This window comes from Larus michahellis, chromosome 3, assembly GCF_964199755.1.
Source record: "Larus michahellis chromosome 3, bLarMic1.1, whole genome shotgun sequence".
Taxonomy (NCBI): domain Eukaryota; kingdom Metazoa; phylum Chordata; class Aves; order Charadriiformes; family Laridae; genus Larus; species Larus michahellis.
Window position 1 is genome coordinate 21426825 of NC_133898.1, and position 21860 is coordinate 21448684.

The 21860-nt window shown below is 50.1% G+C and overlaps 1 protein-coding gene across 3 annotated transcripts in view; it reads right to left on the reverse strand.

The window, feature by feature from the left end:
* Nucleotides 1-21609, reverse strand: part of LOC141740395 (calpain-2 catalytic subunit) — a 30285-nt gene extending 8676 nt beyond the window's left edge. For all 3 annotated transcript variants that reach the window (XR_012586018.1, XM_074579039.1, XM_074579038.1), the window contains exons 1-12: nt 20703-21609; nt 19725-19794; nt 10917-11035; nt 10414-10547; nt 9374-9542; nt 7366-7449; nt 5692-5777; nt 4929-5003; nt 4538-4698; nt 4026-4195; nt 2749-2760; nt 1106-1317 (exon numbers count right to left, since the gene is read on the reverse strand). Coding sequence is in view for 2 of the 3 variants with exons in the window: in XM_074579039.1 (XP_074435140.1) it covers nt 1106-1317; nt 2749-2760; nt 4026-4195; nt 4538-4698; nt 4929-5003; nt 5692-5777; nt 7366-7449; nt 9374-9542; nt 10414-10547; nt 10917-11035; nt 19725-19794; nt 20703-20939 (1529 nt within the window). In the remaining variant the exon portion in view is untranslated. The remainder of the gene's footprint in view (nt 1-1105; nt 1318-2748; nt 2761-4025; nt 4196-4537; nt 4699-4928; nt 5004-5691; nt 5778-7365; nt 7450-9373; nt 9543-10413; nt 10548-10916; nt 11036-19724; nt 19795-20702) is intronic.
* Nucleotides 21610-21860: the final 251 nt, after the last annotated feature.

Here is a 21860-nt window from a genome sequence, read left to right on the forward strand (position 1 = left end):
TTTCAAACCACACTACAAACTGTGCAACATCCTGCAGAGTCACAGACAGGATTTTGGGTCAGACATAACCCTTTGGGTCACTTAGTGCCACTGCCTACAGACCTCGGCCCAGGACCAGGCTCTCAGGTGCAAATCAAACTTATATCTAGTATTTTTTTTTCCTTTAAAACAGCAAGAGTGAGAGACAAAGTCATTCGGACGTGCCAGAGTGGCAGAAGTGTTTCACACTGACCCCCAGCCGTGGTGGGAGCATCACACCAACAGACGGTGCGTAAGCAGCGATAAGGGCCCATCAAAAGCTAGATGTGTGCCTTCGCACAACTGACATCCCAGTTTTCTGACTGCTACAGAAACACGCAACAACAGATTACAGAACAGTAGAAAGGTTTTTGCTTTTTTGAATTAGAGAACTCAACACCAAAGATCCCACGCCTCTTCCCAAGGCCTTAGCCCAGCTGCTCTTTAAGATGTGACACACGTATCTCTCTTGTTTCACGGCTTCTTCACAGCTAACTGCGCGGTTTGATCCCGCTCCATTAAAGCCCATTTTAATTTTATCAAAGGTACCATTTGGTTGAGCAAGTATCTTGAATTTTTTTTGCAGCCTGATCTCAAAGGCGTGATACCAATCGCTGCAAACAGCGCGGTCCCAGACGGCCAAAAGCACAGGCATCTCCCGCGCGTGGAGAGCCCAGCCTGCGCTCGCTGGGGCTTCTTCTTCTCCACAGACCAACCTCTGCTGTGGCACCCAGCTGCCTACAGCCCAGGAACTAAAAAGGTTACGGCTGGTAATAACAAGAGTTGTTATTATTATTAATAATAATTATTATTATTTGTTATATTATACTGTTTTATTATTCCATCACCATTCCTTCCTGATAAGTTTACTCAGACTTTCCTCAGTTGCACATGGGGAAACTGGGGACAAACCAGGGCTGCCGGCAGCCCATCCGCGCAGGGCAGTTGCGCATCCCCACTCCCCGCTCCCTGCGTAAGCCGATGTCCCCCAGCCCTGGGCTGCTCCATCCTTCCACACCCATGAGAGGGACCAGAGATCACCCGTGTGCCCACACCGCTCTAATATGGCTACAAAAAAGCTACATACGTGGAGTTTGCATTTTTCTCGGAGAAGACTCGCAGACAGAAATCCCCATTCTTGTTGGGTTCGAAGGTCGAGGGCACGACGATATATTCTCCGGCAGGGAGCTTGAACCGGTTCAGCACTTCTCGGAGGTTGATGAAGGTGTTCGATTTTTCTCTTGCTTTGTTGGTCAGGAAAAAGTTTTTGCTCAGATGAATATTCGTCTGGCCAGAAAACTTCAGAAAAGCAAAGAAAGAAGGAAAAAAACCAACCAACCCACAGTTTGCATGTATTTGCATTTACAATTTAAAAATGTAATAGATATGACAATTGGCTATGTATGGGGGAAAAAAAAAAGAGAACCAAAAGAGAACAGAGAAAGTGGGGGGGTACATCCCACCACAGTACTCCTGAGCTGTGTGTACAAACAATATTTTGCGGATCATCTCAATAAATCATTAGGGTCATGCTTGCGTTTTGCAGTTGGTGAACAGGTTGTGAAGACATCTGGCAAACTCTTCCACCAACCATTTTTCTTTAAAGTGAGATGGATTACAACCCATGTCCCTCTGGTCCCCAGAGCTGGTGCCACCAAGGACTGCAGCTCAGCTCTGCTGCTGAGGTCAGGCTGCATCAAGGCAGAGCGCCTGCTTATCAAGGCCCCCAAGAATAAAATAAACATTATGCCTTATAAAAACATATTTGGAGCGTCACATCTTCCAGAACAAACTCCTCTGCGTAGGGTCTTATAGGTGGGCTAGCTCAGCTCTAGAAGCAAACATCAGGAACCAGCATGGTTCAGAAACCTCCTCCTGGATTTTTAAGAATGCGAAACCTGTCAGACCCGCTGCCACGGTGGGAGATAAAATTCCACCTTTGGGGGGAAAAGTCACGGGGACTGTAGCTAGAGTCTCTGTTTTATGGAAATCCTATTTTTGAACCACTAGGGTGAGAGCTGAGCAGCTGACAAGAGTACTGCTAAGGCATTCAAAAGGTAGGTAAGAAATTTCATTAACTGGTAGCACGATTTCCTTTCCTGATGAAACCACGTTTTACATAACAGCAGATGGTTTGAGCGTGGCCTCAGGAGCCGCGAGGTGCTTTGCCTCCAGCAAAGCCCTGTAATGAGGTTACCAGGCGTTTTGCTCAACCTCACTTGTTCCTCTGAGGAGCAGCAGCTCAGAGGCGTCTGCGGCCCTGCCTCCTATTGCATAGGCATCGCCTGCGCACCCCTCTCGCACCCCTGGGGCATGCTATCAGCTACCTGCAGGTAGAAACAAGAGAGAAACCAATAAAGACGGTGCTTAGGGAAATGAAAATAAACACCTCCTTGGAATACTGGTTGTGTGTCAAACGCGAAAGTCTGCGCAAACATAAGAAAAGCAGCTGCGCGCCGGGGGAGCAGGCGTGGGTCTGGGTGGGAGAAGACCCGTGGAAGAGCAGCTTTGGTGAGTTTCTGCAGCACAGAGAGCTCTCATCCCAACCCGAGACACTCTGAAAACGCAACATGGGCTCAAGCCCCCTTCCAGAATAAATGGCCTCTAACTTTAGACTCTGCACAGCCAATATTGTCCTGCAGTGAAGGAGGGAGGATCCTCTGAACTGTTTCTTCCCACAAGCCATTCAGCCCCAACTCTGCATCTTGGCCGCCAACGCATGCTACGTACCTCTGGGGGCACCTGCAAGGAGAAAAGGAGAGAGTTATTTGCTTGTGGAATGGCAGCTCCGGGGCTACTTCTTTTCACCACTGGTTAGCAGGTACATCCACGTTCTTGGGAAAAAAATGAAGGAAAAAAAAAAAAAAAGTCAGCTCGAGGGGGAAGGTGAGCACTGAGCCCACGTCACCCAACACCGACTGCTGGCTCTGCTCCCAACTCCATCCCAGGGGCAGGCGGGGCTGACCCGGAGCGTGGGCAGCCTGGCACGGACACAGCCAGGCTGCTCGTGGCTTCCTGCTGACCCTCGACCCTGCTGCCCACTCTGATATCTTTATTAGACTCAGTTTCTCTACTATTTCTTCCCATCTTCTCTTTCTCCCTTCTGCCCACCTGTCCTCCCCACCATCAGGAGAGGGGACAGGGGCGGAGCGGGACAATAATGCAGCTTTCTGTTTCCTGATGGGTTCAGAGGACCTAGCTTTGCTTTAAACCTTATTTGCCTACAGGGACCAGATTCTCCGACAAGCTTTTCCAAAGCCGGGACACTGAGAAAGCAAGCAGTTGCACACATTGCCCGTGGTTACAGAGCAACCTGCAGGCACGACCATTACTCCTGTTTTCACTGCCAGCTAACCAACGCTGCTTCGCAGCTCTGAACAAAATGTCCTGCTTAAGGAGTTACTGTAGACATGTCTCCGACCCTTTATTCAGCAGAAGGAGCTTTACAGGTGTCTTGGCTGGTTCTGCTGCTGGGTTCACACTCCCCAAGCTACCGCTGGTGTCCCAGCTGGCGTCATATCCCCACCACGTGACAGCAACTCTCACCCTGCTGCTTTTCACCACAGCCTGGCAAGCATAGGTCAGACTGGAGTTCTACGCTTTAATTTTATTTAATTTTATTTTTAAATAATTTTTCTCTCCTCCATCTAGAATCACAGAATATTATAGGTGGGAAGGGGCCTCTGTAGGTCTTCTGGTCCAACCCCCTACTCAAAGCAAGGCCAATATCAAAGTTAATGATGTTGCTCAGGGCCTTGTCCAGCCTAGGTTTGGCCATCTCCAGGAACACAAATTCCATCATCTCTCTGGGTACCTGTCCCTGTGCTGCACCGCTGTTTTTGTGGAGGATAACTTTCCAAACATCTAAGTGGAACTTTCCTTGCTGCAGCTGGTGTCCGACTCAATCCAGCTGAGTTTTGACAGAAAGCCCAATCTGAGAACTGCAGTGCCCCATTTATAGGGTAAGTTTTCCTTTTCCTCCCATGCACCTGTACTGCCTTACTTGCCTCGTAAATCGCAAAGCCGATGGTGTGCATGTCCTCTCCCATCTTCCGCTGCTTCCGCCGGTGCTTCTGAATCAGTCCAATGAGGAAAGTGCAGCCGCCCTCAGGATCATCAGGATCCTCATCTTCTTCCTCCAGCTTAATTAAATACTGTGGATTCGTCCAGAAAGTGTCTGGGAATTGGATTTATGCAAACAGCTCAGATGCTGAAAGCAGCTGTGCCGATACATAAGTGTTGTCTAGGACAGATGCAAGACTGATTTCCAAAATCAGCTGCGAGAAGGAAATCTTAACACTACCATCCCAGCCTCTACAACCACAACTAGATCCCCCATCGGGGAGCCACATTCCCCAAAAACCTTGCACTTTTTGGACCTTAGTCCCAGGTATCCCACGTACATCCTCCTCCTTCATAGGTCACCCCAAACCAGCTCCCAGAAGAAGCTCCCAGAGAAAGTACATGTGGACAAGTATAAAGGGTTCCCTCCATCAGAGTGGTGACTGCACGCTCTTACTTGGGTAATTCCTGCAGCCCCCTGCAGTGGCTCCTCGCCTCCAGTTCCCATCCAGCTTCAGCAGGCTCCACTTCTTGTACCTGTCACTTGCCAAGGTGTCCGGAGTCAGGTTACAGATCTCCAGGCGGGAATAATGTCTCAAGAAGTCGTTGAACGCCATCCTGTGGGAGGCAATGCCACAGACAACGTCTCCTTAGAATGGACAGGTTTTCTAAAGTACCACCTTGTCTATCCATCCTCTCTCCTGCTGCAATTTAGCACTAGGATTTGGGGTGAATTTGCTCACTTCTCTTGAAGAGTGTACTAGTGTACTGGGAGAGGTTACCTGGTGCAAAAAAAACAGAGGAGAAGACATTCTCTTCAGCCTGAATGGAAACCCGGTGGTACTTACCAAAATTCCCCATCTTCATGCCTCCTGGTCAGACGCTCCCGCACCTCAGGGTCAACACCACTCCAGTTTGGGCAGCTGAAAGACAACCCCATGTCAACTACAGGGTACGGTAAAGGTTAAACCCTAACGTAGCTGTTCTGGAACAACGATTTTACTTTCTTACAGCTCCATGCAATTGCAGTACTCCACAATATCTAGCTGATAGCAGCTCCAGGGCTCTCAAACCATAGCAGAATTAAAATACAGGGACCTGGGGTATTTGATACCTCACTTCTTCAACATCCAAAGTAAGGTCCTGAAACAGAGTTCTACTTGCAAAAAGTGCTAATGCTTTGACTGAGACGGAGCTTTATTTTAGAAAAAGCAAGACACAGAATAAATACTACCCAGCCACAGAAGCGTGTATTCATTGCTGACCACAGAAACAGATTTTTAAAGCCCTTTTAGAAATTAAGTTTTCAGAAGCTCACCACCAAACCTGGGCTGTTAAAGAAGCAGACACTACAGAGAGGCTTGTAGGAGCCACCAATCAAATCACTGCGCCTTACACAAAGGCAGGTGTTTGCATGAAGGGCACCGCATGCTGTGATGCCTATGCAGGAGATGACAGTGGTGTGGGAGGCTTCTTTTAAGCTTCTCGGAGCAGACATCATATCCAGATGAGTGAGAGGAATCCGAGGTAGGGGGAAGACAGACGACAGCAGAAACGCAGTCGTACCCCTGCAGTAAAAGCCTACAGGGAACACGCAAGCCATCGACTCACTTGTCATTCCACTTTCCCGTCCACTCCACTTCCCCCCAGGGATTTCGGATTCTGATCAGCTTCTGCACCGTTCCTCGGAAGCTCACCTGATGGGATCAGAAGTGTATGGAGAGTTACACAGGGACTCAGCACTCCGCTCCCTTCCACCTTTTCTATGGGAATTAGAGGACATGACAGAGTATCTCAGCACTCCGCAAACACTACAGTGTATGTACACAAATACACATTCAGCTGGTCAAAAAGACATGAAGTCAAACCAATTTTGAATGAGCTCCACGTGCCCAAGCTTCTCCAGAGGCTTTTTTTCTGCAATCAAAGCTCACAATAAGCAAAACGTCTGGTTTGCGCTGCTACAAAAAGTTACCTCTGATGGGATTGCAAGCAAAGGGAACGTAAAGCTGCTGCAGGACTGCCAGAAAGCAGGTACAAGGGGATGTTTCCCTAAAGTTTTCATCTATATATAAGTATTAACCACCCTTTCATATTCAAATTGATTTTTTTCTCCCCTCCCTATATATGATCTCAGCTGCACGTATTACAAGAGATGGGATACTCCGTCCGGCCACAGCCCCTTTAACCACACAAATGCCCCGCAGCGCGGCGGCATCAGCCCTGCCACCACAGCACCTTCTTGCACTGCGCCGAGGCCCTGGCTCGTTACCTGCCGATCTCTGCGCGCACAGGGGCCAGGCCAAGCAAAGCTGTACGAGTTTCAGTGGGAACACGCAGTATTTATGGGGCGCACAGAGCATTAAGTTGACGAAGGAGCTGGCGCACCTCTACAGCCTGAAGCCAAGAAAACTGCGCAGAGTATCAGCAGTGCAGAGTCCAGAAATGACGGGCCGGTGCCCGAGATGAACTATCCTTACAAAGCCTGCACATATGTCCAAAGGAAAAGCCTGGCTAAGTCACGCCTGTTTGTGAATTAAGGTCAACAAACTCCCTCTTCGCTGCTTTTGCTGCGAGAGGACGACCCAATGCACACACAAACCTGCCCATTAGCAGCGTCCACCTCAGCGCAGCACTGTCAGCAGCTCTCTGCACCTCGCTCTGAAGTTTCAGAGGCATTTCAGAAACAATTACCAGTGAAGTGGCCATTACACACCCGAAAGTCCATTACATACCTGGAAGGACGCCACAATCTGCTTCCTTTGTTTTCACTGGCCTTGCCTTCCCCAGTTACCTGCTCTTGGACCTTGCATCGGAACACCGTGCCCTGCCCAAAGGTGCTGTTCAGCGGGCATTTAAGGAACAATAACTTTTTTTTTTTTTTTCCCCCTTGGCACACATCTCTCGCCCATCTTGCTGTGCAGGTAAGGCAGAGTGCTGCCTGCTGTACAGAAATGTGCTGAAGGGCCCGGTGACCAGCAGAGGGTAGTGTGCCCTCTGCACAGGGCTCCCCGCCGCCCCGCTCACCGGGAAACAGCAGTGCTTATGAATAAAAAGGGGTTTTTTCTTAATCAAACCCACCAGAAGTCAAGTTTGCCTTTATCCAACACACGCCAACTAATTCGGTATTTCTTCAGAAAGTAGGGACTCAAAACTCCATTGGGCAAAACGGATGAGACTGAAGGACTTGCCAAGTTGACGATGAATTTGTGGCTGCTGCCGCGACCTGGGGAGGGCCACGCACAAAGCTGGCTGCATTTCACACCTGCGGGGAAGCCCACCTACCTCCTCTGCCCCGGTGACTGAATATGCGTGTCCCTTCACCAGCTTCTGGGAAGTGACTGCCTCCGTCTCTGCCGCGCTGGTGATCTGGAGAAGCAAAGAAAGTCAGTGAGCGTGGCTTCCCACGTGGAAGGAGATCCAACGGAGCAAAGCTTCCCGCTCCAATGGAACTTTAATCTCACTGGCAGGCTGCGGGGGGGTTTAGCTGCTGCACAGAGGCAACAAGAGGGATCTGTGTGACAAGGTGGGGAAAGGGGACACCAGCATGTGTTGTGGCGCTGGAGCCTCCAGGGCCCATGTTGGTGACACAGGGTGCACGCCAGAACCCCTCCACTGCAGCAAAGCTCCCTCCTGGCTCCAAAACACTTGGTGTGGCACATCCCCTCTGGTCCATCTCCAAACACCATTCAAAGGGAATACACACGACAAAGTCCATGATCTCAAGGGACCAGGAAGAACACAGGGAATGACTGGCCTGAGGCTGCCCAGGCATCACCAGGGAGCCTCAGTGCTTTGCTTTTGGGTCAAAACACCCCCTTTGGCTCCACCACCCACGCAGGGGAGCAAGGGAAAAGGCTGCACGTCAGATGCCATTCATACCTGAAGGCATATCACCCTCTCACTTTTTCGTGGCCACTACAATACTTGGGCAGTCTGGCCTATAAATGCTGCAGAGAAAAACCACTTCTTGCTAGAAAGTGACTGCTCGACATCTTGCTCTAAGGATGCTTAAACCCTCTATGAAACGTATGTTTGCCATGGCCTTCCCACCAATTCAGAAAGTGTGTGACCTTTAAACAAGCAGATCAGCAGCGTAACACAAAGAGAGGGTGGGATCAAGCAGACGCGATTCCTGCTGTCAATTCATGCCCCTTTTATTGCCCCGCAGCGCACTCTCCATGTAATGCTTAACCTCCGTGTCCCTGTTTCTCTTTCAGAAGAGAAGAGATTTTACAGAATTTTTCAAAGGCTAAAGTCACTAACAATTAGTTTCTAACACAGAAAGTGTCAGCACTTATCAACAAAAGAATATATTTACTTCCCCTAGCCCCCGACAAGATTTGTATCGTGCTGGGGCAAAAATCCAGATGTCGGATTCTCATCTAAATGCAAACTAGTAAAACAGGCCTCAAAAGCGCTGTGAAGTTGCACGCTGACATCAAACCAAGTACTTTTCCTGCTGTGAAGCTTCCCTCTCTGGTGACTCTGATTTAACTTAAAAAATGGGAGGAAACACTTGAGTTATATTATGAACAGGGTCCCTGTAAACAGTTTACCTTCCCTTTAGACATAACTAAGATGTAATCTCCTTTGGGAGCAGGGCAATTATCGTAATGACAATACTTAAGACTCATTTCAGCTAGGCTAAAAGCAATGCCGAATCCTTTGCCGGCAGGGCCAAAGCTCCTCTTTCCCTTCTGGTGCAGGTTCAGCTTCTGGTGACGTGTTTTCCCCACAAAGCCTTTTAAAGGCCTGGCAACAGTTTGAGCCTCTCTGCTTCAAGAACAGAGCCCAGATTTTTTTGGGAACGTTTTGGTACGATTTGTGCGAGAAACAGGCTACAGCAAGGACGGAGGTTGCTACCTCTGAGCATCCGACAGCAGAAGCCACCGGCAGCAGCTTTCTGTCCAAACCCACCCAGCCTGTGCCAACCTGCTGCCAAACTATGGGCTTTTCTTAAGAGCAAAGATGTCCATCGGGACCCCTAATGAGTTCCCTGTGCAGTTCGTTACCGTGAACCTCTGAAACAGGAAAAGCTTTAAGTCTTGAGGAAGAACATGGGAGGCACTGAGCTTTTACGCATGAAGTCAAGCTATTTTGATTTCACCCTATTTTGAGAAGCAACGCCCCAGAGGAGCACATGCCTGTGTCACACTCTCAGCTCAAAGAGAAAGGAGCGAACTGGAGGCATCAAGGGGACCAGCATCCTCCGTGCACCTCCTGTGCACACCCCCAGCTGCCCGCACACACAGCAAGAGCCGAGCGCCCAGCAATAAGCCCACTAACTCACGTCGATGGAGCAGCCAAGGAGAGAGCCTTTCTGAAGTGCCTTCTGAATGATTTTGAAGAGGTTGGGTGGTGCCTTCTGCAGCTCATACCATTCCGCAATTCCTCCAGTGAAGTCCTCGAAGCCTTCGGTGGTGGTGCCACCAGAGAGAGACTCGTACGAGCCGTTCAGCCTGCCGAATGGGGACACACACACAGACAACCGTCAGGCTCTGTATTTTCCTCTTCTCACACACACACACAACCATCAGGTTACCTATTCTCCTCTTCTTTTGGAGAGGGGCACTCAGTTGTGCCAACTGTCATGGCTTTCCTGCTTTTAACAGCACCACAGCAGCTACAAATGCGCCCCCCCAGCTTTGCTCCTTACGCCTCTGTACTTGGAAAGCCCATTTTATATGATCATGTATACAGTTTGCAGGCTCGGTCATATCAATGATAAAAATCATGATCACTATTTGAAGAAAGAAGAATATTTAGAAAAAAAAAAAAATCAAGACCCAGCAATTTGCCTCTCTAGTTCCATTCCTTTAACAATCACAGGTCTAATTTTCAGCTGACCTAAATCAGCTCAATTTCTTAAGTCAACTGAAAATAGTAATGTTAGATGGCAGAATTCCCCCCGATCCATCCCAAAACTGGAAATTTGGATTTGAGAGACCTGGGCACGCAGACCGGCGTGCTTGGCATGCTGAAGCCCTCACAGGTGCATAGAGCAGATGAAACAGAGCTTCCCAGGCCCCGGTGACAGGGGACAGCACTCTAGGAACAGCCTTCCCATGAGGCGCAAGAGCTCTTTTTCCTGGCTGGCAGCAAAGCCGATACTTTCGGCTGTTTGTCCTAAGCACCTGCTGGCAAAGCTTTACTAAAGCAGCCCCTGTGGGATACCCTAGAAGTTTTGAAGGGTGACAATAAGGCTGACATTGTAAATGCATAGTATCTGTGGAGTTGAGGATGCTATGGGGAAGGAGAGGCACGAGGACATTTGAGCGGGGTGAAAGCAGATTCCCTTGCCCTAGCAGGGCTGCCCTGGCCTCAACTCACTTGGCGTAGGCCTTCTCCAGGAGCGCGCTCCAGAACTCGCTGCCCTCCGCCGAGTGCACGAAGAGCAGCTCCCCGTTCTTGGTGGGCAGCCTGTCGTCCACCACGACGTCCACCCACTCCCCGTACTGCCAGAACTGCAGAGAGAGCACAAACTCCTCGTCACCGCCCCACGCTGTGCACTCAGGCCACCAGGACGTTTATCTGCTAACACCCATTTCCTAGAGGAAAAGCAACCCCTCCTCACAGCCAGCTGTTCAGGGATGCACATCCTCAGCTGGATCTGCTGGTGGAGGAAGGACCACAAAGACAGCCCTTGCTCACGGTTCTTTGGTTAGCAGTCATCTTCCTTCTGCCATCGTGACCCTTTTTGGATGTCTCCATTTTTATGCCTGACTCTTTGACACCCCTCAAAATGTTCCAGGAAACACCACACATGTGGACATGAATAGCCAGTTCCTGGCCACCAGCACCGCGGGGACGGCAGGAGACAGTTTTCCACTTACCTGGAAGTGGAAAATTCCTGCATATTTATCCTGGAAGCTCTGGTCTTTAGGAACGACACGAGCCAGTATTTCTTCATTCAGAGTGAGAGAGGCAATAGCGGCCAAGAGCCAACAGTCCCCTGTTAAAAAAAAAAAAGAATTTCATTATTAAAACCTTATTCTTTAGTTTTTGTACTACATAGGGATTGTGCATTCAGAGTGGATGCTAAAATGGTGGGGGGAGAGGTACAGAAATGTTTAAACAACTCAAAGGTTTACAGAATGCTCTTAGACAATGGGACGGGGCTTCGAGCAGCCTGGTCTGGTGGGAGGTGTCCCTGCCCGTGGCAGGGGGGTTGGAATGAGATGATCTTTAAGGTCCTTTCCAACTCTAACCATTCTGTGACTCCGTGATTATAACTAATAGCCACCTCAGCTGTGATCAGATCACCCCTCCCATCGCTTTACCTCTAAGGCAGATCAAATCCACGTACACAAACACACACCATTTCCAGGTGAGTGCTGCATTTCCTCAAGACCAGAGTAAAAAAAAAAAAAAAAAAAAAAAAAAAAGAAAAGAGTAAAAGCAGGCCTTTTTATGATCTACTAGCACAGTTATCACCCATGCTGGGACTATTTGAAAGAAACCTTGATATTCAATTGAGTGTCTACAGGCTAGGAAGCAGGATGGGGAAAAGGCAAAGAGCCGGCCCTGCGGGCACACACAGGTACTCAGGGGTGCAGTCTCTCCTCAAAAGGCCAGTGTTTTCTCAAGCGTTGGCTGTTTTCCTTTCCCTCCTCCATGTTTAATCAACGCCTGTTGACTTGCCGTCCAGAGGTCTACCCTACAGACAAGCTCCCTTTAAGGTCTCTTGCCAGACTTGTGCCAGACAGGAGCTCCTTTCACCTTATACAGCTCTGGAGGCTCTTGCTAGAGGCCTCCCTGTTTAGTCCCACATCCCGTTTCTGGCACTAGTCACCAGAGAGTCAGGGAAGGTCTGAAGGCAGGCACTGTTCCCCAGTCCCTCACACCTCTTCACCCTTCCTGGGATGGAGCCAACACACACCGAGCCTGCACACCACAGCCCCAGGGCCCAGGCTGTCTGGATAGCATTTTTCCACACCATCTCCGACCAAGCAGAGGGAGGAGGAGATCACAACTATGTAAACATTACCTCTATTTTTTTGTTAACTGTTTTCATAAACCAGTGTAACTTTAACAGAGCAGCTACCTTGCTGCTCAGCCCTGGGTTTTCCGCAACCCATTAGCAAGGTGATTAGAGATTTAAAGACCCAGCTGGTCCCCTGACTCCCACAACCCCACACAAAACTCCTTGTTGCCACTACCAGATCTGCCATGACCCATCAGATCCCACAGAATGGTCCTGCAGCATGTGTAGGAACGCAGGTTCAAGAAACATCAATCGGCCACGGCTGCCAGCAAGTCAGAGGCCAGCAAAACAGCCGTCTCTATACAGCAAGCTCTCCCCTACGGCAAAAGGTCAAAGTCTCGCAGGGGAGAAGCCAGGATTCAAATGGGTGGCTGGGAGAAAGTCTCTGGGAGAAGCAGCTCCTGGTCACCCCCAGGCTCAAACCCGGCACTGCTCAGAGAGCACATGGAGGAACACAGGCAACCGGCAGCTCCCTCCAGGCCGCCCATCGCTTCTCACAGCTGATCCCCGGCAGCAGCTCAAGGAATGACATTTGTCCCATGGCCCTTTTCGCATCTCACGAAAGGTGGAAGACGTGAAATCGCAGAACAATTTCAAAACCTGAGCTGTTTTACTATTTCATAACCCGGAGGGGAAGAATCGAACATAAAACTTTCCCTTCAGCTCTGCCTCTGGCTGCTTGTACTGCAAAAGGGAGAAAATCTGTCAGAGAAGGTTTCCAAACAGGAAAATCACCTTGCCATTCCTCCTGTGGCAGATTATGAAGCAACGAGGATGCTCCTCCTCCCTCCTCTGCGACAGCACATCCATCTCTCCCTGCAAAATGGCGACTCTTCTTGCAGCCTCCCTCACAGGGTTGGGAGCCCCTTCCCCGGGAGCCGCGCACCCTCTGGTGCCGTGGTGCATCCAGAGGCACCGCCAAGCACAGCAACCGTGCTTGCTGGGAAAGGGACTGGGGTCAGAAGACACCGAGAGATATTTTCAGATGGACTAATCTACAATTAACAGCGCGATCCTCTGTCCCCCAGCCACACGGGGGCTTTAGCACTTACCCTTCACGGCAATTCTCCTTACAGAGGAGGATGTTAAAGGGCTCTGCAAACAAACCCTTTGGTCAAAAGGCAACAACGGGACTTCAACTTCAGTTCAGCTTAGATCTGTGCTCTCCCATACATGGCCTGCCCATGCAAAGTTATGTTTGTGGGTTTTTTTTTTGTGGTTTTTTTTTTTTTTTTTTTGACCAAAGGAGTCTTCAAATAAGGCTGACAACATGGTAATCACTTGGGAGAGACTGTTCAGAGATCCCTTCTGTACTGAGGGTCCATGTTTTTATTAAGTCTCCGAAACAGGTAGTTTCTGAGCCAGAGTTGGGGTTCTTCAAGTCCAAGGGACAACTCCCTGCTGAAGAACAGCCCTGGCACTTCGACTGGGGCTCTTGTTTTTCTCCCACTGGCACTCATCACACAGCAAGTCAATTCATTAACCCAGACAAAAAGTCTTTCTGTCACCTTACGGGGTTAAAGGAGGTCACAGCTTGTCACACGCCTCTTCTGGGTCAAGAGAGCGGTGGGTTGTTATGTATTTGGCAGCAGAAATGTTGTGTGTTAGAGACATAGTGGCAGAATGGTATTTATGTAAACATACATGTGCACTGGACCAGCACACACTGCGGGAGAGCTGAGCACTCTCCATCAACACCCCAGCACTGCACACAGGTGGGTAACCCTTGGCCTCCCCCACAAATATTCCTCTTCTAGCACCCAGGAGCCGCTGTGTCTTTAAGACCAACAAAATCCCAAAAGAAAAAGAGCTAGGATCGTCATTCTCCTTGCTGTGCCGCTGTTCCTCCTCCAGCAGGAACAATCACTCACACCTGGGAAAAGTCAGCAAGCCTTAGTGAGTCTTTCAATTTCTAACAAACAGCAATCTCAAAGCATCCTGAACCCTGGGAACAGGCATGGGACAAGTCACAAACACACAAATTTATACGTTAACAAGTCTCATCTCAGCACAGAGGCCAAATAACTGATAACCCGCAGAGAGGTGCCTGTCCAAGCAGCAGAACGACCCCAGCACACATCCCACACTCTGCAAGGTTTTTTACAGACAGACACACGCAACTCGGCAGTGAAGTGAGTCTCTGGCATCTCAGACCTACACTAGCTAGACTAAAGCCAGTACAGGTATGCTTATCTAGACTTTCAGGATGCCTTCACGTGGTTAGGCAGATCACAGAATGACAGGGGTTGGAAGGGACCTCTGGAGATCATCTAGTCCAACCCCTGCCAGAGCAGGGTCACCCAGAGCAGGTTGCACAGGAACGCGCCCAGGCAGGTTTTGAACGTCTCCAGAGACGGAGACTCCACCACCTCTCTGGGCAGCCTGTGCCAGGGCTCTGCCACCCTCAAAGTAAAGAGGTTCCTCCTCATGTTTAGGTGGAACTTCCTAAGTTCAAGTTTGTGCCCGTTACCTCTTGTCCTGTCCCTGGGCACCACTGAAAAGAGCCTGGCCCCATCCTCCTGACACCCACCCTTTAAGTGTTTATAAGTGTTGATAAGGTCCCCCCTCAGCCGTCTTTTTTCCAGACTGAAGAGACCCAAATCCCTCAGCCTTTCTTCATAAGAGAGGTGTTCGAGTCCCCTAATCATCTCGGTCGCCCTTTGCTGCACCCTCTCCAGCAGTTCCCTGTCCTTCTTGAACCGGGGAGCCCAGAACTGGACACAGTACTCCAGGTGCAGCCTCACCAAGGCAGAGTAGAGGGGGAGGATGACCTCCCTCGACCTGCTGGCCACACTCTTCTTGATGCACCCCAGGATGCCATTGGCTTCTTTGGCCACAAGGGCACATTGCTGGCTCATGGTCATCCTGTTGTCCACCAGGACTCCCAGGCCTTTTTCCACAGAGCTGACCCATGCATAAGAGCAGATCCATGCTCTCATTCAGACTAAATTAGATAAACCCAGAAAGAGAGCAACTCAGCCGGCCCAGCACTGCTGGGCTAGTCCTAAGGCACAGCTGGGTAAAACCATACAGCTCTTGGCCTCTGCAACAAAGCTGCGGACGGAGCTGAGGGCACTTTGTGCAGGCTCTGTCGGGTGGGTGGAAGCTGCTGGCGGCATGTCCTACGCCCCTTGTTCGCAGTCAGCTGTGGAGGTATTTTTCCTCTCTATTGCTCAACCTGCAGCATAAACCAGAGTTCACATTGCACAGCCTTACTCGACCAGGCAAACCCAGCCGCCCCAGGACACCCCCAGAGCATTTGACATTGGTGTTACTACCCTCAGAAAAACTGTGCCGATTTAAATTAGTAGCAAGTCTGGCTCAGGGAGCAGCTGTCCCAACACTCTTCCAAAGAAACATTAGTATAACTATTCCATAAACAAGGCAGGGGCTGGGCAGGCAGAGAGAAGCAGGGAAAGAATAAGTGAACAGCTTGGCGTCACCACAGTAGCTCAGGAAACCTTGGTCAAGAAGCTGGTCAGGCACGTAGACTAAGAGCGTACACCTTTAATGCTACAATACATCTTTGAGTCAGATTTCCCCTGTAGATAAGAAACACTGAACCTCCAGGAGGAGAAACTCCCCCCAGAGGACCTCTAAGTCCATAAGCAGTTTACAAAGAATTTCCTTTACTTTCTGGCTGTCCCATCAAGGCAGACGTGAAAAGAAAGAAACAGCAGACTTTGCCGTAAAATCTCTCTGTTGAACTTTATACTGGTTTCTAAAGAGAACTTGGGGTCAGACAAACATAGATCTTAACTCGGACAACTCTGGGCAGGGTCTTCTTGAGGTTAAAAGGCAGATGCAGCATATTGGGAGAAACACTACCCTTTGGTTTCCACATTTAAAAGTGCTCAACAGTCAGGGTATCACCTCTCTCCTTCTGAACAGTCATCACTAAAAGCAGACCTGATAACTCAAAGCCTGGATGAGAACAGATCTTGTGATAATACCTGGAGTTTTAGTCTGCACTAAGTAAGCCTGAGCAGGGTCTTTACCAAATAGTTTATAAGAATTGATGCTTTTGTAAAGCTCTTGACGGTGGCTTTTCTTTGATAGAGAAGGGAAGTCCAAGAGGAGGCTAACAAGCAGGTTCTTTGTGTGAAGACTGAAAGGTCTGCTAGTAAGGCTAGGTTAATCATGGAGGATTTTTGGAAATGCACAATAAAATAGGCAGAACAAAGCTCCCAGAAAAGTGGATATTATCAGGCTGAGAGTTTATTTATATTAACAAGAAATATATTTTTTTTTTCTGTCATGCTTCCTTTCTGCTACTATCGATGTTTTACTTATTTCTACACATCCATCTCTGCATTTATCTAACCTCCAGCTATAAACAAGAACGTTGCAAAAAAAAAAAAAAAAAGTAATTGCAAGGCAAGCATGAATAGCCATAAAATTGGCCATTCTGGAGAGCAAAGACAAGGATAGCATCCCCTTGAAGCGCCTGGAGGGCTGTAAGCAGAAGGCAGCTCCTCTGGCCACTGCACAGCCCACGTAAGAGTAGGGGGTCAAAGAAAAAATGTACATTCAGCCAACCACGGACACATCATTATTTTAAAGCACTCATAGCTATAGATTAACAACTACATCAACGGCTGAACATATTTATATTAATACTATGGGACTCCGGGAAGTTTCCTGGTTACAAACATGAGGCTGTGGCCACCCACTTACAGCCCCCGTGGGAAAGCCATGCATCTAAATTTCTAAAGTCACCCTACCCAACTCATTATTGTTCCACACATTTTTATTTAAGGAGGAGACACCTGTGTCTAAGCAGCAGATGAGAGACACTGGGCTGTGTACGCCCCAGTGTTGTGATACCATGGTGACATCCCCTCCAAAGAAGGCGGTTAAGGGTGAATAAGCTTCCTCTCCGCAGTGGCTTTGGTTCCTCCCCTCTGCTGTACTGAGTCACCCCATCCCATGTGCTGCCGTTCTGAGCCAAATACCATCACTGACTTCAGCTCTGATACTGCAAAACCAACTCCAAATACTCGCCTTTAGAAGTTTCTCCTAAAAAGCAACAAGAACAGAATAAAGGAGAATCCAAAGCCCAAGGGGCAGAATTTTGGTGTCTGGAGAACCTAATAAAATGCCACCTTGGTGCGAGGACAACCTTGTCCACGCTGATGAGCGGCTACGCCTTTTACACATTGCAGTATCCTACGGTTCAGGTCAAAAGCGATGAAATTTATAGGCTGCATCTTGCCCACAGACCAAAGCCTCTTGGGCTAAAAGGAACAGCTGTACCACTGCTCCTTAGCTGAGCTGTTTTGTTGCACATCCCCTGCCAAGAACCCTGTTACAGCAGCGATGGGTACCTGTGCTTTGGATGCCTCATCTGTCCCTGCAGCACTCCAAGACATTCTGGATGACCTGGCAACAGCAATGAAACTCCATATGGGCACAAGTCTGCTACTTGGTGATCAAGCCCTCTGGGGGATAAGTAAAGGCTACAAATGCTTCCTATGGAAAAAAGCAACGTAATAAAAAGTACAGGTTTCCAAGAACACCTGACATCTTCCACTGCAATGTTCTCTGTTACATCCTAAAATGGGATGGGACATCAGTGTCAGCACGCAAAGCTCAAGTAAATGGAAGTAAACGTATCGATATAAATGCTGGCGTCAGTTGGGGCAGTGTCAAAAAAACAACCCAACATATTTGTATAGCACATCTGCTAGCCTCATTGTGTGAAAAAGCAGATTCAATACAGGCCCTTGGTAACTCAATGGCTATACAGAGAAAAGACCAATAGCATCTAGTTTTTAAATCAACCACTAAACTGTCACACAATACCAGAATCCTGCCCAGATTCATAAGAAGATAGCAGGGTGAGTCACCGCAGTACTTAGTCATGCCAAAAACAGTAACACAACCAAGAACACTAACAATGTCCGATTTAAATATTGTTTCAGGAGGTTAAATAATACCAGCTGTGAGTCACTTCATATCCTTTGGTGATACCGTACAACCTCATGAGAACATCTGACTGGTCCGAAGACCACTAAGGCAACAAATGCTCTCATCAAGTTCAAACAAGGTTTGGCATTAGCAACAGCAACTCCACAACTTGAAAATGATGTTACAAATCTTTCATTCCAGTGCTCTTGCTGCCACAACATCTAGATAGAAAAGCTGGAAGCCTGCAGAAGGCAGAAAGCAACTAAGTGGCTCCAGAAACCAGCATCTCTACAAAATGCCAGATGTTGAAATGGCATTACAATAAACTCCTATTTCAAGCTGAACAACTCCTTAGCTGTAAAGTTTTGCAATAAAAAAAAAAAAAAAAAAAGAAGAGGAGAAATGCCTGGCACGTGTGTTAAGCGCTGGGACAGGCTTTATGCCAAAATAGTCATGGTGGGAGACATGATATCAGGCAGAGAGAGAAGACACGAAGGAAACTGGTGACATGCCAAGGATTCACCGATGACACAATGGAGCTTAATCCACGCCACAGATGATATCGGGGCATTAGGAGAACTGAATTCACAATTTAAGTATTCTTTTTATTGTCAGGGCTTTTTACTCAAATTGTATCTAGTTGTTAAAGCACTAACCTAAATAACTTCTGAAAGAAACGCAAGCACAAAATATGTGAAATAAGCTTCCCTAGCCGTTGTATTTTTGGACGTGAAAACACAAATAGCAGCAGCAGGACTAGAAACTAAGAAGCCGCAGCGTGGCTAATATTATGCCGATGAAAAGCAAACAAACAGAACTTTATTCCTTTGCCAACCCCGCTGCAAAAGCACAACACACGGCACGTATTAGTCATGTTTCCCTACGCAGAGAGCTTTCCCTCTCAACCACGCTGTCAGTCTAATCTAAAACCCCCTCCCTACAGTTATGGAATAAATAGGAGCCTCACTGCTTCCACACCAGCTTATTTCCTCTCGCATCCCCGCAGCTTCCTCCTCGCTGCCTTCTGGGAGGAGAGGCATGGAGACACTCGCCTAAAACCCCTTCTGGGAAGCAAGAAGCTTGGAGACCCAGATAGCCATGCACGCACAGACAGGATAAGCCACTCACTTTTCGCTCTTCGCTGGGGCACCCCTGCAGCTCCTGCGGCTCCTCCTCGGCGGACTGAGGGGCTGCCACCCCACAAACTGAGTGGCAGCCATGGCAAAAGCAGCGGGCTCACAGGCTGGCCCACCCCTCCTGAAATATCCCAGCTTTGTTTTCCTGGGGAGCTGGCAAGCAGCAGGGAAAACCCCCCCATATAATTTATTTCTCCGAACCGCATCTTTCCAGGGGGTTCCTCCTGCTCAGCAGCACTCTCTTCCACTGGGGAAAGAAATGCCCTGCTACGCACGCAACTGCTTTTCTAAGCAGACTGTTAAAGGGAAAAATCAGTCAGGCCGCTCCCAGGCACACGGATGCGGACAGGAAAAGGACTGGCAGTGGTCAGAAAAGCCCTCAGGAAACCAGCCTGTGTCATCCCTGCTCGGTGCACACAGCAAGGTCGTGCTCAGTGGCCAAACACATGTGGTCCCTACCTGCACAAGGAAGGCATGGAAGATCTGGTGTGATATGAAGAGAGGTGGTAGGACGTAAAAGGATGTATTCACAGAGCGCGTTACTTAGTGTAAACCGTGCTGTCCTGGGGCAGCACCTGCATGGAAAACTCGGCTTTCTGCCTCCACCTTACCTAAGGCCCCTTGGCAGATGTCTGTGCGAGTGGCTCCACCGGCTATGAACTGGGGGTTGGAACACAGCTCCTGGGAACAAAACAAGCCTTGCATTACATATTTCTGCAGGTAAGGGAGGGAACAAGGCCAATTTAAACAAGAATTGACCACAGCAAGACAACGCCACAGAGATGGAGCGGGTCAGGAATGAGTGCAGGGGCACGAGACACGTTGAGCGCGGTGAGAATGGGAGCTGGTGACCAAAGCTTGCGGGCAGCCATCTCACTTCACAGTATGTGCCAGGAGGTCCACTGTGTTTTCACACACGTGCACACACCAGTCTGCTGTTACCTCCCCGCGACTGACTACATCAGGGTCTTTCAGAGATGCCTAGACTCCTGACCCGATGGCTCCCGTGGCCAGACAGGGCTGCTTCTGTAGCCAGAGGTGCGTGTCGAGCGAGGGCTCAAAGGAAACCTCTGCATCGCGGTCAGCTCATCTCTCTGCTAAGGAAAAGAGTTATCGGAAGCGACAGCCCCAAGCGCTACCCAAGGCAAATGGTTTATCCACAGGGAGAGCTCCGGCTGGCGAGCACAACGGCTTTTTGGCTGTTTGTTTTCCAGATGGAGCACGTTACCCCGCCAGCCCGGGCCAAGGGACATCCCCAGGGCTCTGAGCGGCCGCAGCCTCATGAAACGGGCGCACCGGGGATTTTGCAGCCGCCTGGGCGCTGTGCGGGGCGGCTGCGGGAGCGGGTCTCGATATCCGTGCCCTGACCCGCCGCCGGTACCGGGCGGCGGCCAGAAAAACGCGCCTCCGGGTGGGCTGAGAGGGAGAAGGGGGAACGCAAACAGCACCCGCAGAATTAAATCAAGCCAAATTTAAGGCAAGGTGGGGGGGGGGGGAGGGGGGAAAGAGAAAAATCGGGTGAAAAGACGCGGCGATGCCGCGGAAGGATGCTACCGGGACAGAGACACCCCCCCCCGCCGCCTCCCTACCGTGGGTCTGCGCCAGACGACGCCCTGCGTCTTGTAGGAGCTGGGCCCCAGCTCTCGGTAGCCGAGCGCGGCGGGTCCGGCGGGGAAGGAGGGGTCCTGGAAGAGCCGCCCCTCCTGCAGGCACTCCTGCCGCAGCGCCCCGAAGTGCTGGCCCAGGTAAGGGACGGCGTGGCCGTGCCGCCCCTCGCCCGCCGCCGCCGCCCGCTCCTTCGCCAGCGCCGCCGCCATCCCCGCCATCGCCCCGCCGCTGCCGCCGCCCCGCCCCGCACGGCCCCGCCCGGCACGGCCCGAATCCCCCCCCCCGCCCCCTCCGGCGGATGTCACGAGTGCCGCCAGTGCTCAGCCCGGCACCATCCTCCGGCTTGCTGGAGTCCCTCTGTAGCGGGAGTCATCCGCATCCCCTCCGAGACCCCCCGCTCTCCAATTCTGCTCCCCCTGGACCCGAAGGGCAGCACGTCTCTCCCGCAGCGGGCACCTCATCGGCTCAGCACCTGCGCCGGCCCTGGCTCCCATATTGCCACACGTATTCATCAATAAAAAAAAAATTAAAAAAAAATAAAAAAAAAATCAGTATTTCCTGCGTAAAATGCAGAAGGATCCATGTCCAAATCTGTAAACTTAGAAAAAAGGCAAAGTAAGGATAAAACTTAATATCGCTCAAAACCTAATCTGGTACATATGTACCCTGCATTGTCATCCTGTTGCGATTTTGAACGCTGCACTCAAGAGCAATAATTTACAGCTTGATTTGCTGGCGGTCACCACAGCACGTGTTGCTGCCACGGCTGGCATGGATCCATCCACGCCCCCCCGCGCAGCCCCAACCACCCGCAGCGAGCTCCCCGCAAACGCACACCCCCACCAAACGGTGCGGGGAAAGGAGTGCCTCCGTTTGGGCGGTGAGCTGCTGACGAGGCTGGCTGAAATGCTGCTGCTGGCACCCGCATAGTACGGCATCCCTCCAAGGGAGAATTCAAACCATTTGTTTCATATTTTAGATCTGACTCAGGACGTGCTGGGTGCCAGGCGGCATTCCCCGGGCTGCGGCACAGAGGCTGATAGCCCTTAGTGCTGCACCCACCGCCTGCGTTGGCTGTCCGCTGCCTCCGAAGGAGAGGCACCTCCTTTTGTAGGTCAAATCCCAAACACTGGATGCGC